Source organism: Triticum dicoccoides, chromosome 3A (genome assembly GCF_002162155.2).
Source record: "Triticum dicoccoides isolate Atlit2015 ecotype Zavitan chromosome 3A, WEW_v2.0, whole genome shotgun sequence".
Classification (NCBI taxonomy): domain Eukaryota; kingdom Viridiplantae; phylum Streptophyta; class Magnoliopsida; order Poales; family Poaceae; genus Triticum; species Triticum dicoccoides.
In genome coordinates, this window is record NC_041384.1 from 76,800,720 (window position 1) to 76,811,646 (window position 10,927).

General features: G+C 48.1%; 2 protein-coding genes across 2 annotated transcripts in view; both read right to left on the minus strand.

Moving 5' to 3' along the window:
* Positions 1-2,977: 2,977 nt before the first annotated feature.
* LOC119271981 (acyl transferase 9-like) lies at positions 2,978-6,550 on the minus strand. The gene is made up of 4 exons (XM_037553598.1): positions 6,497-6,550; positions 6,227-6,394; positions 4,395-4,572; positions 2,978-3,922 (listed from the first exon to the last, which is right to left on the minus strand). The coding sequence occupies exons 1-4, from the start codon at positions 6,548-6,550 to the stop codon at positions 3,273-3,275; spliced, it is 1,050 nt and encodes a 349-aa protein (XP_037409495.1). The 3' UTR covers positions 2,978-3,272.
* A 2,730-nt stretch (positions 6,551-9,280) lies between these two features.
* Positions 9,281-10,927, minus strand: part of LOC119267249 (acyl transferase 9) — a 3,408-nt gene continuing 1,761 nt past the window's right edge. Inside the window, exon 2 of the mRNA XM_037548607.1 lies at positions 9,281-10,407. Within this exon, the coding sequence (XP_037404504.1) occupies positions 9,580-10,407 (828 nt within the window). The 3' untranslated portion in view covers positions 9,281-9,579. The remainder of the gene's footprint in view (positions 10,408-10,927) is intronic.

The window sequence follows — 10,927 nt, forward strand, 5'->3', positions numbered from 1 at the left end:
TTCGTGTTTGAGCTCTTTTCTCATGCAATACTTCACGGACCAAGATAGCAATTGTGCATGCAATGACAACCTTGTGACACAAAAGATGATACCAAGATATGCACCCATGAGATGTATGTATGCTATGAGAAGTATGATCACTAATGTGCACAAGTCACGTTCCCGGCAATACTCAAAGGCTAGTCTCGATGGGTAAGCGACGCAAAAGAGTAAGGCTATGATGGCTATCAATGTAATGGCAAGAATGATGTATCCAATATCAAGATGAGGTTACCGCTTCTTGCTTACGGTATGGTGTCAAAATGGTTTATTGGTTGTTGTCGATGACGCGTTCGTGGCGAAGATGAGCGGCGGTGATGTTGATGTCGAACCGTACCTAAATAGCCGAAACACAAATAGGACACGTAACCGCAACTCAAATTCTCAAGGCAAAAAGTGACAAAATTGTCGTAGTTGGTAGTGGTATGTGATGGTTGTGTATGTGGTATATGGCGGTGCTATGCGGAAGTGGTGGTGGTATGCGGAAGTGTATGTGGGTACCGGAACAATATTTGGCGAAATATGGACGGAAAATAGGGCGGTGGATGGAGATGTTGCTGCCAGGGGCCGGATGTCCGGGCTTGATGGCCGGATGTCCGGGCTATCGGGCCGGATGTCCGAGCTCTAGATCCGGACGAACTCCGCGTGGAAGGTGGCAAATCCGGGCAAAATTTGAAGGAATTTGTGAACGGAAATTGGGGAAAAGTGGATTGAAAGCTAGATCTACCTGCAACACATGAAATCCATGGATCAAATCCAACACATCACACCAACAAATCACAAAAAAATTGGGGCTATTTTTGTGGGGAATTTTTGAATTAGGGACAAAATCAACAAAAACAAGGCTAGAAACACAATAGGGAGAATCCGAAATCGTGATCAACATGGCTCTATATACCAAGATGATGTAGGGTGGGAACCCTAGGGGCCGATCTTTCACGAAAGGAGTGGATCCCGCGATGAACACGAAGAACACGAGGGTAAACACGAGGGGAAACACAAGGGGAAACACGAGAGAATCACTAAACCAACAAGAAATGGTTTGAAGTAATAAAATGGCCGGACGTAATGTCTCACCAGTGAAATCTTCAGAAGACAGAGCTTATCTGTATTCTGCCCTTGTAATTCAGAGGTATGACTGTTGTACAGAGCCAAATATAGTACTGACGATCAACTGATTTGAAGTATTCGGAGGAGGAACCCGCCTTGCAACGTTGAAGACAATCTGCGCGCCGGACACATCATCATTGAAGACTGGTTCAGGGGCTACTAAGGGAGTCTAGGATTATGGGCTCCTCGGGCATCCGGGCTAAGTGATATGGGTCAGACTAATGGGCCATGGAGATACAAGACGAAAGACTTTCCCCGTGTTCGGATGGAACTCTCCTTAGCGTGGAAGGCAAGCTTAGCGTGCGGATATGAAGATTTATTTCTCTGTAAGTCGACTCTGTACAAACCCTAGTCCCCTCCAGTGTCTATATAAACTAGAGGGTTTAGTCCATAGAGGCAATCACAATCATAATCATATAGGCTAGACATCTAGGGTTTAGCCATTACGATCTCGTGATAGATCAACTATTGTAACCCCTATACTCATCAAAGTCAATCAAGTAGGAAGTAGGGTATTACCTCCATCAAGAGGGCCCGAACCTGGGTAAACATCGTGTCCCCTGTCTCCTGTTACCATCGATCCTTAGACGCACAGTTCGGGACACCCTACCCGAGATCTGCCGGTTTTGCCACCGACAGTCGGTACCATTTGTTGTATTCGGGACAATTGTTGTATTGAATTATTAGTTTTATTCAGTGATTTGAATTGTTATTGTCATTTGGATTCATAATATTCACATTTTATGTTTTTTAAATTCATAATTTTGTGTAATATATGAGATATGTGTCAAATTCAGAAGAAGAAAAAACACGCGTTTTGCGGGCTCGCACGGGTTACGGCCGAACAAACCCCGCATATTGGAACCATAAAAAAGAATATTTACACTTCTACTGCATCATAAATTTCAATAGATAAAAAATGAAAAAAAAAATCACTAGACGAGCTGCAGGAGCAATACACAGGGGAGAATGGCAGATGATACCATCACTTAGATGCTTCCGTGATAAATTCAGCATGAATAGTGTCGATAAAGAAAAAAACATGAAAAGTGTGAAAAGCTACACTATTCACAATAGGTTTGTCTTTTTTGCTTCTCAATGTGTATATCAAATTTGGATCTGGATTGTTTAGGGTTTGTAGACACATGTGTTGCAAACCTTCATATATTTTTTGTAATGATTTAAATTTGATTTTTTCAAATTTGATATCACGTGATATTCTCCCCGTTCCCCAATACACATGCCTGATGCATCGGTGCACGCATCCTAAATTTCAATAGATGAAAAAATGAAAAAGAATTTTCTAGACAAGCTGCGGGAGCGGTACAGGGATAGTGGTCCGCTTGCTTAATTAAATCCAAAGTCCCCAGACAAGCTGCGGGAGCAGTACACCACAGGGATATACGTCCGCTTGCTTAAATCTAGTGAGATTTCAGAGAGCTGCACTCACACGGTGCACCATGTGAGGCTTGCAAATTTTGGTTGCCCCGTTCATCTACGGTAACAGGCTAGCGCCACCAAGCCCGGCGATGATGAGGCCGGTTAAAGCCCTATTTAAAGCGATCAAAGTTCTTCTGGTCTGGCCATGTGGGACTAAACGAAACCCAGCCTCGACGCGTGCCCGCGGTGACCCATTTTTTTTTTTTTTGAGACAACCGCGGTGACCCATAGAACCGACACATCTTAATCGGGCTTCTTGTGCTGTGGGCTTTAGTGTTTCCCTATGGCCCGCAGAGACGAAGCCCACCATACATGACTCAAAATATATTTTTTCTAAAAGCGCCATGCCTCTGGTCCCTCTTGAGTTTTGCAACCATACAAGCCATCATCAATCAAGTAACCAAATGCAGGTATGTATCATTTTTATTGTCTCGTATCAAATGATTAAAAAATCAAATTGGCTGTCTACATTCTAAGAATGGTAACGTACTGCTCAAGATGGATGTAGAAACAAAGTAAGTAAATACAACGAAAACAGGTACAAATACAACAACATCAGCAACAATATATCAACCAAACAGCCGCATCAGCAGAGCTCCACGATGCTTCCATCCCCACCCCCCTGCATGCATGCATGCCAAGGTTCTCTCGGTCGTCTAGCAAAGCAAAGCGAAGGAGCTCGCTCATGGCAGGTCCTCCTTCATGCCGCGGGCAAACTCCTCCGAGTGCTCCTTGGTGACGCAGCTGGCGAGCATCCGGGTGCCGTCCAGCGGCAGCGGCGCCTTGAGGATGACGACGGAGGCGATGAAGTCGTTGTTCACGAGCGGGCCGGCGAACATGGGCGGGCCGAAGCCGTAGTCCACGTCGGAGAACCCCAGCTTGCTCCAGTCAGAGACGTAGATGGACTCGTAGTCGAAGCTCATCTGGAAGGGATCCTGCCGCGTCTCCTCCTTGGCGAACTGGAAGAACTCCACCGCCATCCGCTGCTTCGCCTCCCGGATCATGTCGATCACCTCCATCACCGACGACTCCAGCACCTTCTTGCTGCTCCCGGACATCTTCACGGGGAAGATGGAGTTGCCGTAGTACCCGGCGTCCAGCTTCAGCAGGTGGCGCACGCTGGCGAAGAAGCAGAGCTTCACCGTGGCCTCCGGCTCCAGGTTCAGCGCCCGGGTGCGGCACTGCCACAGCTTGGCCGTCAGCACGTCGAAGCCGGAGCAGAACTTGCCGCTGTGCGCCTTGCACTGCGTCTTGAGCCCGTCGATGTAGCCCGTGGGGAAGTCGAGCACGATGTAGTCCAGCGCCAGCACGGGGAGCTCCGGGAGCGGGCCAGGACGTGGATTTTTAGAACAGCTGCACCCGGCCCTTGTATCCTGGTTGTCCAATATTGCTTTAAGATCTGTGCAACACAACTAACTTTTCGTATGAAAATTTCTCTTTTTTGTTTCTCTCACATAAAAGATGTCTTGAAGTTCAAACCTTTGCAGCGTGGCAAAGCTTTTCATCTAGAATCTAGGATAAATCTTTCATAATTTTTTGTCAAACATAAATATACAAAAAATGATTTTTTACATTAAAAATCGTTTTTGTATATTTATATTTGACAAAAAAATCTATAAGATTTATCCTAGATTCTAGATAGAAAACTTTGCTACGCTGCAAAGGTTTGAACTTCAAAATATGTTTTATGTGAGAGAAACAAAAAAGAAAAATGTGTTCGCACGAATCGCGATGCGTAGAATGGATGGCTAGATTGAGAGGGCCCCGGTGCAGCTGTGCTATTTTATATTTTCAGAGCGGGCCAGGCTTGATGCTCGGGTTGGGGAACTTCTCCCTGTCCCACACCGGCTTCACCGCCGGCTCCGGGAGCCCCCGCGCCATGTCACCCACCGCCTTGATGAACTGCGCCGCGCCCATGCCGTCCGCCGACGCGTGGTTGAACCGCAGGCCCATCACGAACCCGCCGCAAGTGAATTTCGTGATCTGAAACCATGTAATAAGTTAGTTTGATTAGTAGGAGTACTAACTAATATCCTGTAGATGCTCCCGTAATTTCAGTAGGCTGTCCTCATCGAGAAATATGAATTGGCAATCATGATGGAATTCGGCACTTTCTGCCGAGCCATGCATCTCAAGGTACGGGTGACAGGGATGCACGAACAAAGCACCAAGAGAGAATGAGCGAAAAATGCGCTGCAATCTAATCATCATCATAAAGTACTCCGCTGACTTCTCAAAACGGGAGCGGCTACAGATCAATCGACTGACTCAAGAAAGGGATCAGTCGATTTGTAGAAGGTAAGGAAACATAACTATTCAGAACAAATTGACTGACCCAAAGTTGTGGTCAGTCGAAAAAGGCCAGCAGTCAAACGGGCTGAAAAAAGAGTTCTAACTTTATATTTCTGCCTTCAGTCTTCAGCCCAAAACTAAAATGGGCATGAACCCGCTAAGAGACAGACCCACTACACAGAATCCACCTAACGCGCAGAGCCACTAGGTCTTCTTCCTCCTCTTTCATCCCCGACACCGCAAACACTCAGCTGCCGCCATGGACGCTGAAACATGAGATGTGCTGATCTCTTCTGACCTCTCTATAGATCTTGTGCTAAATTTCTTCCTTGCAAAGTCCTTCTCCTCCAAACGCCCTTAGATCCACAACAGCAGAACAAATCCCCAAAAAATGGATGAGTCGTCATATCATTTTAGAATGATAGATCTGTCTGGAAGAAAATCAAAACCGAGAAGATATAAACCTGGAGAAGAACTTGCTTCACGAATTTGCAAGGTAATAGATGATCCCCCACCACCTCTTTCTTTAATCAGTCTTCATGTTAGCTTCTGGTTGATTCTGGACATCTGCATTTAGCATCTTGCATATTCAGACGTAACCTTGCTGTTGTTTGCTAGAAAGAGGAGAATTGAAACAAATAAATTGGTAGCATGATTAACTATCACAAACTAAATGTGTTTCCAACCTTCAGGAGGAGTTGCAGATTCAGAAAACTAAAATTGCTCAAGTAAGCAAGAAGCATATTTAGAGAAGAAATGCTTGCAGATCTTGACAAGCATAAGGAACTCTGAACAAAGAAAATTGCCTGCATGACTACGTAAGGGACTGCAGCATACAATTTAAATGCATTACAACTATAAGCCAGAAAAGCCAGACATATACATACCTTTGAGTACTTATGATCCGGCCAGGGGCTTTGCCCTGGGGTGCCACTCATCGGCGTCCGATTCGGAGTCATCCGTAAGGGACGTCCTCCCTTTCTTGGACGCCTCCGCCTCTAGATCGACGGAGGCTGCCTTTTTCTTCTTCTCCCCCTTAGGGGGGAGTTGCTCTCTTCCTCCTCCTCTTCCTCTTCGTCAGGGGAGGAGAGGGTTCCGATGTCCTCGGACACTACGTCCGAAGCACTCTTACGGCGGAGGCCGCTCTTGGCCTCCTTGCCCTTCCCCTTGGCTTTCTTTTTCGGCGCCGGGACCAGCACCCTCGTCAATAGAGGAATAGCTGGGTCTTCGGACAGCGGAGCCGGACAGTGAATCCGGTCCGCTTTCTTCTTCCAGCCCTACAAAAATAAATGAAGGGTTTAGTGTGCTCCTTGGGTTCGCAAAGTAAGGTTATCAAAGAACTTACGGGGGTCGCATCGTGGATGCTGTTGTAGCCGAGGTCTTCGGTTGCCTCCGGACATGACTTCTTGGTCTTGAAGAGCAACTTCCACATGTCTTCATGCTTCGTGCCGAAGAACCGCTGCAGGGTCCGGGGACCGACCGGGTTGAACTTCCACATGGGCTCTTGACATGCCTGACAAGGAAGAATTCGACGGAAGAGCATCACCTGGATCACGCTGGCGAGGCTGGTATTTTTATCTACCATGCTCTTGATGCGCTTTTGCAGCACCGTTACCTCGTCAGACGACGCCCAGTCCAGGCCCTTGTTGAGCCAGGATGCCAGCCGCATTGGGGTCCGGACTTGAACTCCGCAGGAGCAGCCCATGTGGAGTCACGGGGCTCTGTGACATAGAACCACCCCTGCTGCCATCCCTTCACGGTCTCCACGAAGGTGCCCTGGGGCCAAGTGACGTTGGGAAGTTTGCTCACCATAGCGCCACCGCAATCCGCCCTGCTGGCTATCCACCACTTTTGGCTTCACATTGAAGACCTTGAGTCATAGACCGAAGTGGGGGGAAATGTGAAGGAATGCCTCGCATACGACGACAAACGCCGAAATGTTGAGGAAAGAATTTGGGGCTAGATTATGGAAATCTAGCCCGTAGTAAAACATGAGGCCACGGACTAAAGGATGAAGGGGAAACCCCAGTCCGCGAAGACAATGAGGGATAAACACTACCCTCTCGCCGGGCTTTAGAGTGGGGATGATCTGCTTTTTGGCTGGAAGCCGGTGGGCGATCTCCTTGGTCAGGTACCCCGCTTCCCGGAGTTCCTTGATGTTTTTCTCCGTGACGGAGGAAGCCATCCACTTGCCCTGCGCTCCGGATCCGGACATGGCTGGAGTACTTTCTGGGAACGAAGAGGATTGAAGCTTGGGCGCTGGAGCTTGAGGGCGGATGGGCTAAGGAAGGGGAAGGCGTGGGGTAAAAAGGGGGAATCTTATCTCCTCATAAAGGCAGTGAATATCATGTGTCCCCCATGAGTCTTCAAGCTCGCCTATTTCCAAGGGGTCGTGCGAAACGGCACGGTTAGTTTTCCCAAACCCGTATTGATGAAAATCCCGTAATAAGGGGGCACGATCTCTGCTTTGACAAGACGTCAAGTCGGTGGTTGCGTCTCGAAACGCGAAACGGGAGGCCAAAAAATGGTTTGAAGTAACAAAATGGCCGGACGTAATGTCTCACCAGTGAAATCTTCAGAAGAGAGAGCTTATCTGTATTCTGCCCTTGTAATTCAGAGGTATGACTGTTGTATAGAGCCAAATATAGTACTGACAATCAACTGATTTGAAGTGTTCGGAGGAGGAACCCGCCTTGCAACGTCGAAGACAATCTGCGCGCCGGCCACATCGTCATTGAAGACTGGTTCAGGGGCTACTGAGGGAGTCTAGGATTATGGGATCCTCGGGCGTCCGGGCTAAGTGATATGGGCCGGACTAATGGGCCGTGGAGATACAAGACGAAAGACTTTCCCCGTGTTCGGATGGAACTCTCCTTAGCGTGGAAGGCAAGCTTAGCCTGCGGATATGAAGATTTCTTTCTCTGTAAATCGACTCTGTACAAACCCTATTTCCCTCCGGTGTCTATATAAACTAGAGGGTTTAGTCCATAAAGGCAATCACAATCATAATCATATAGGCTAGACATCTAGGGTTTAGCCATTACGATCTCGTGATAGATCAACTATTGTAACCCCTATACTCATCAAAGTCAATCAAGTAGGAAGTACGGTATTACCTCCATCAAGAGGGCCCGAACCTGGGTAAATATCGTGTCCCCTGTCTCCTGTTACCATCGATCCTTAGACGCACAGTTCGGGACCCCCTACCCGAGATCTGCCGGTTTTGCCACCGACAGTCGGTACCATTTGTTGTATTCGGGACAATTGTTGTATTGAATTATTAGTTTTATTCAGTGATTTGAATTGTTATTGTCATTTGGATTCATAATATTCACATTTTATGTTTTTTAAATTCATAATTTTGTGTAATATATGAGATATGTGTCAAATTCAGAAGAAGAAAAAACACGCGTTTTGCAGGCTCGCACGGGTTACGGCCGAACAAACCCCGCATATCGGAACCATAAAAAAGAATATTTACACTTCTAATGCATCATAAATTTCAATAGATAAAAAATGAAAAAAAAATCACTAGACGAGCTGCAGGAGCAATACACAGGGGAGAATGGCAGATGATACCATCACTTAGATGCTTCCGTGATAAATTCAGCATAAATAGTGTCGATAAAGAAAAAAACATGAAAAGTGTGAAAAGCTACACTATTCACAACAGGTTTGTCTTTTTTGCTTCTCAATGTGTATATCAAATTTGGATCTGGATTTTTTAGGGTTTGTAGACACATGTGTTGCAAACATTCATATATTTTTTGGAATTTTTGGAATGATTTAAATTTGATTTTTTCGAATTTGGTATCACGTGATATTCTCCCCATTCCCCAATACACATGCCTGATGCATCGGTGCACGCATCCTAAATTTCAATAGATGAAAAAATGAAAAAGAATTTTCTAGACAAGCTGCGGGAGCGATACACGGATAGTGGTCCGCTTGCTTAATTAAATCCAGAGTCCCCAGACAAGCTGCGGGAGCAGTACACCACAGGGATATACGTCCGCTTGCTTAAATCTAGTGAGATTTCAGAGAGCTGCGCTCACACGGTGCACCATGTGAGGCTTGCAAATTCTGGTTGCCCCGTTCATCTACGGTTACAGGCTAGCGCCACCAAGCCCGGCGATGATGAGGCCGGTTGAAGCCCTATTTAAAGCGATCAAAGTTCTTCTCGTCTGGCCATGTGGGACTAAACGAAACCCAGCCTCGACGCGTGCCCGCGGTGACCCATAGAACCGACACATCTTAATCGGGCTTCTTCTGCTGTGGGCTTTAGTGTTTCCCTATGGCCCGCAGAGACGAAGCCCACCATACACGACTCAAAATATATTTTTTCTAAAAGCGCCATGCCTCTGGTCCCTCTTGAGTTTTGCAACCATACAAGCCATCATCAATCAAGTAACCAAATGCAGGTATGTATCATTTTTATTGTCTCGTATCAAATGATTAAAAAATCAAATTGGCTGTCTACATTCTAAGAATGGTAACGTACTGCTCAAGATGGATGTAGAAACAAAGTAAGTAAATACAACGAAAACAGGTACAAATACAACAACATCTGCAACAATATATCAACCAAACAGCCGCATCAGCAGAGCTCCACGATGCTTCCATCCCCACCCCCCTGCATGCATGCATGCATGCCAAGGTTCTCTCGGTCGTCTGGCAAAGCAAAGCGAAGGAGCTCGCTCATGGCAGGTCCTCCTTCATGCCGCGGGCGAACTCCTCCGAGTGCTCCTTGGTGACGCAGCTGGCGAGCATCCGGGTGCCGTCCAGCGGCAGCGGCGCCTTGAGGATGACGACGGAGGCGATGAAGTCGTTGTTCACGAGCGGGCCGGCGAACATGGGCGGGCCGAAGCCGTAGTCCACGTCGGAGAACCCCAGCTTGCTCCAGTCGGAGACGTAGATGGACTCGTAGTCGAAGCTCATCTGGAAGGGATCCTGCCGCGTCTCCTCCTTGGCGAACTGGAAGAACTCCACCGCCATCCGCTGCTTTGCCTCCCGGATCATGTCGATCACCTCCATCACCGACGACTCCAGCACCTTCTTGCTGCTCCCGGACATCTTCACGGGGAAGATGGAGTTGCCGTAGTACCCGGCGTCCAGCTTCAGCAGGTGGCGCACGCTGGCGAAGAAGCAGAGCTTCACCGTGGCGTCCGGCTCCAGGTTCAGCGCCCGGGTGCGGCACTGCCACAGCTTCGCCGTCAGCACGTCGAAGCCGGAGCAGAACTTGCCGCTGTGCGCCTTGTACTGCGTCTTGAGCCCGTCGATGTAGCCCGTGGGGAAGTCGAGCACGATGTAGTCCAGCGCCAGCACGGGGAGCTCCGGGAGCGGGCCAGGCTTGATGCTCGGGTTGGGGAACTTCTCCCTGTCCCACACCGGCTTCACCGACGGCTCCGGGAGCCCCCGCGCCATGTCGCCCACCGCCTTGATGAACTGCGCCGCGCCCATGCCGTCCGCGGACGCGTGGTTGAACCGCAGGCCCATCACGAACCCGCCGCAGGTGAACTTCGTGATCTGGAACCATGTAAATAATAAGTTTGAATGTCAGCTCTGGATTTGTTGTAGTGCCAAACCAACATCCTGTAGATGCTCCCGTAATTCCAGTAGGCTGTCCTCGTCGAAAAATATGAGTTGGCAATCATGACGGAATTCGGCACTTTCTGCCGAGCCATGCATATCAATGTACGGGCGACAGGGATGCACGAACAAAACACCAAGAGAGATTGAGCGAAAATTGCTGCACTCTGATCATCATGCTCGACGAAGATCGGTCCTCTCCAACAACCTCACTGACCATATTCGAGAAAAACAACCTCACTGACCTGCACCAGTCGGTGGGCAACAAAAGCAGAGGAGTGGATGGGCTCTCGGACGAAAAACCCTTGGCTTCGAAGCAACACACACATTCAGACAGACACCACCTGTCTGGCAAGGACAACACCTACACCTACAGGCACATCGGCATATTCTGGCAGTACATCTCTGTCTGTGACCGCATAATATTTAAGCTGCGAGGCTGAAACTAATCCTGATT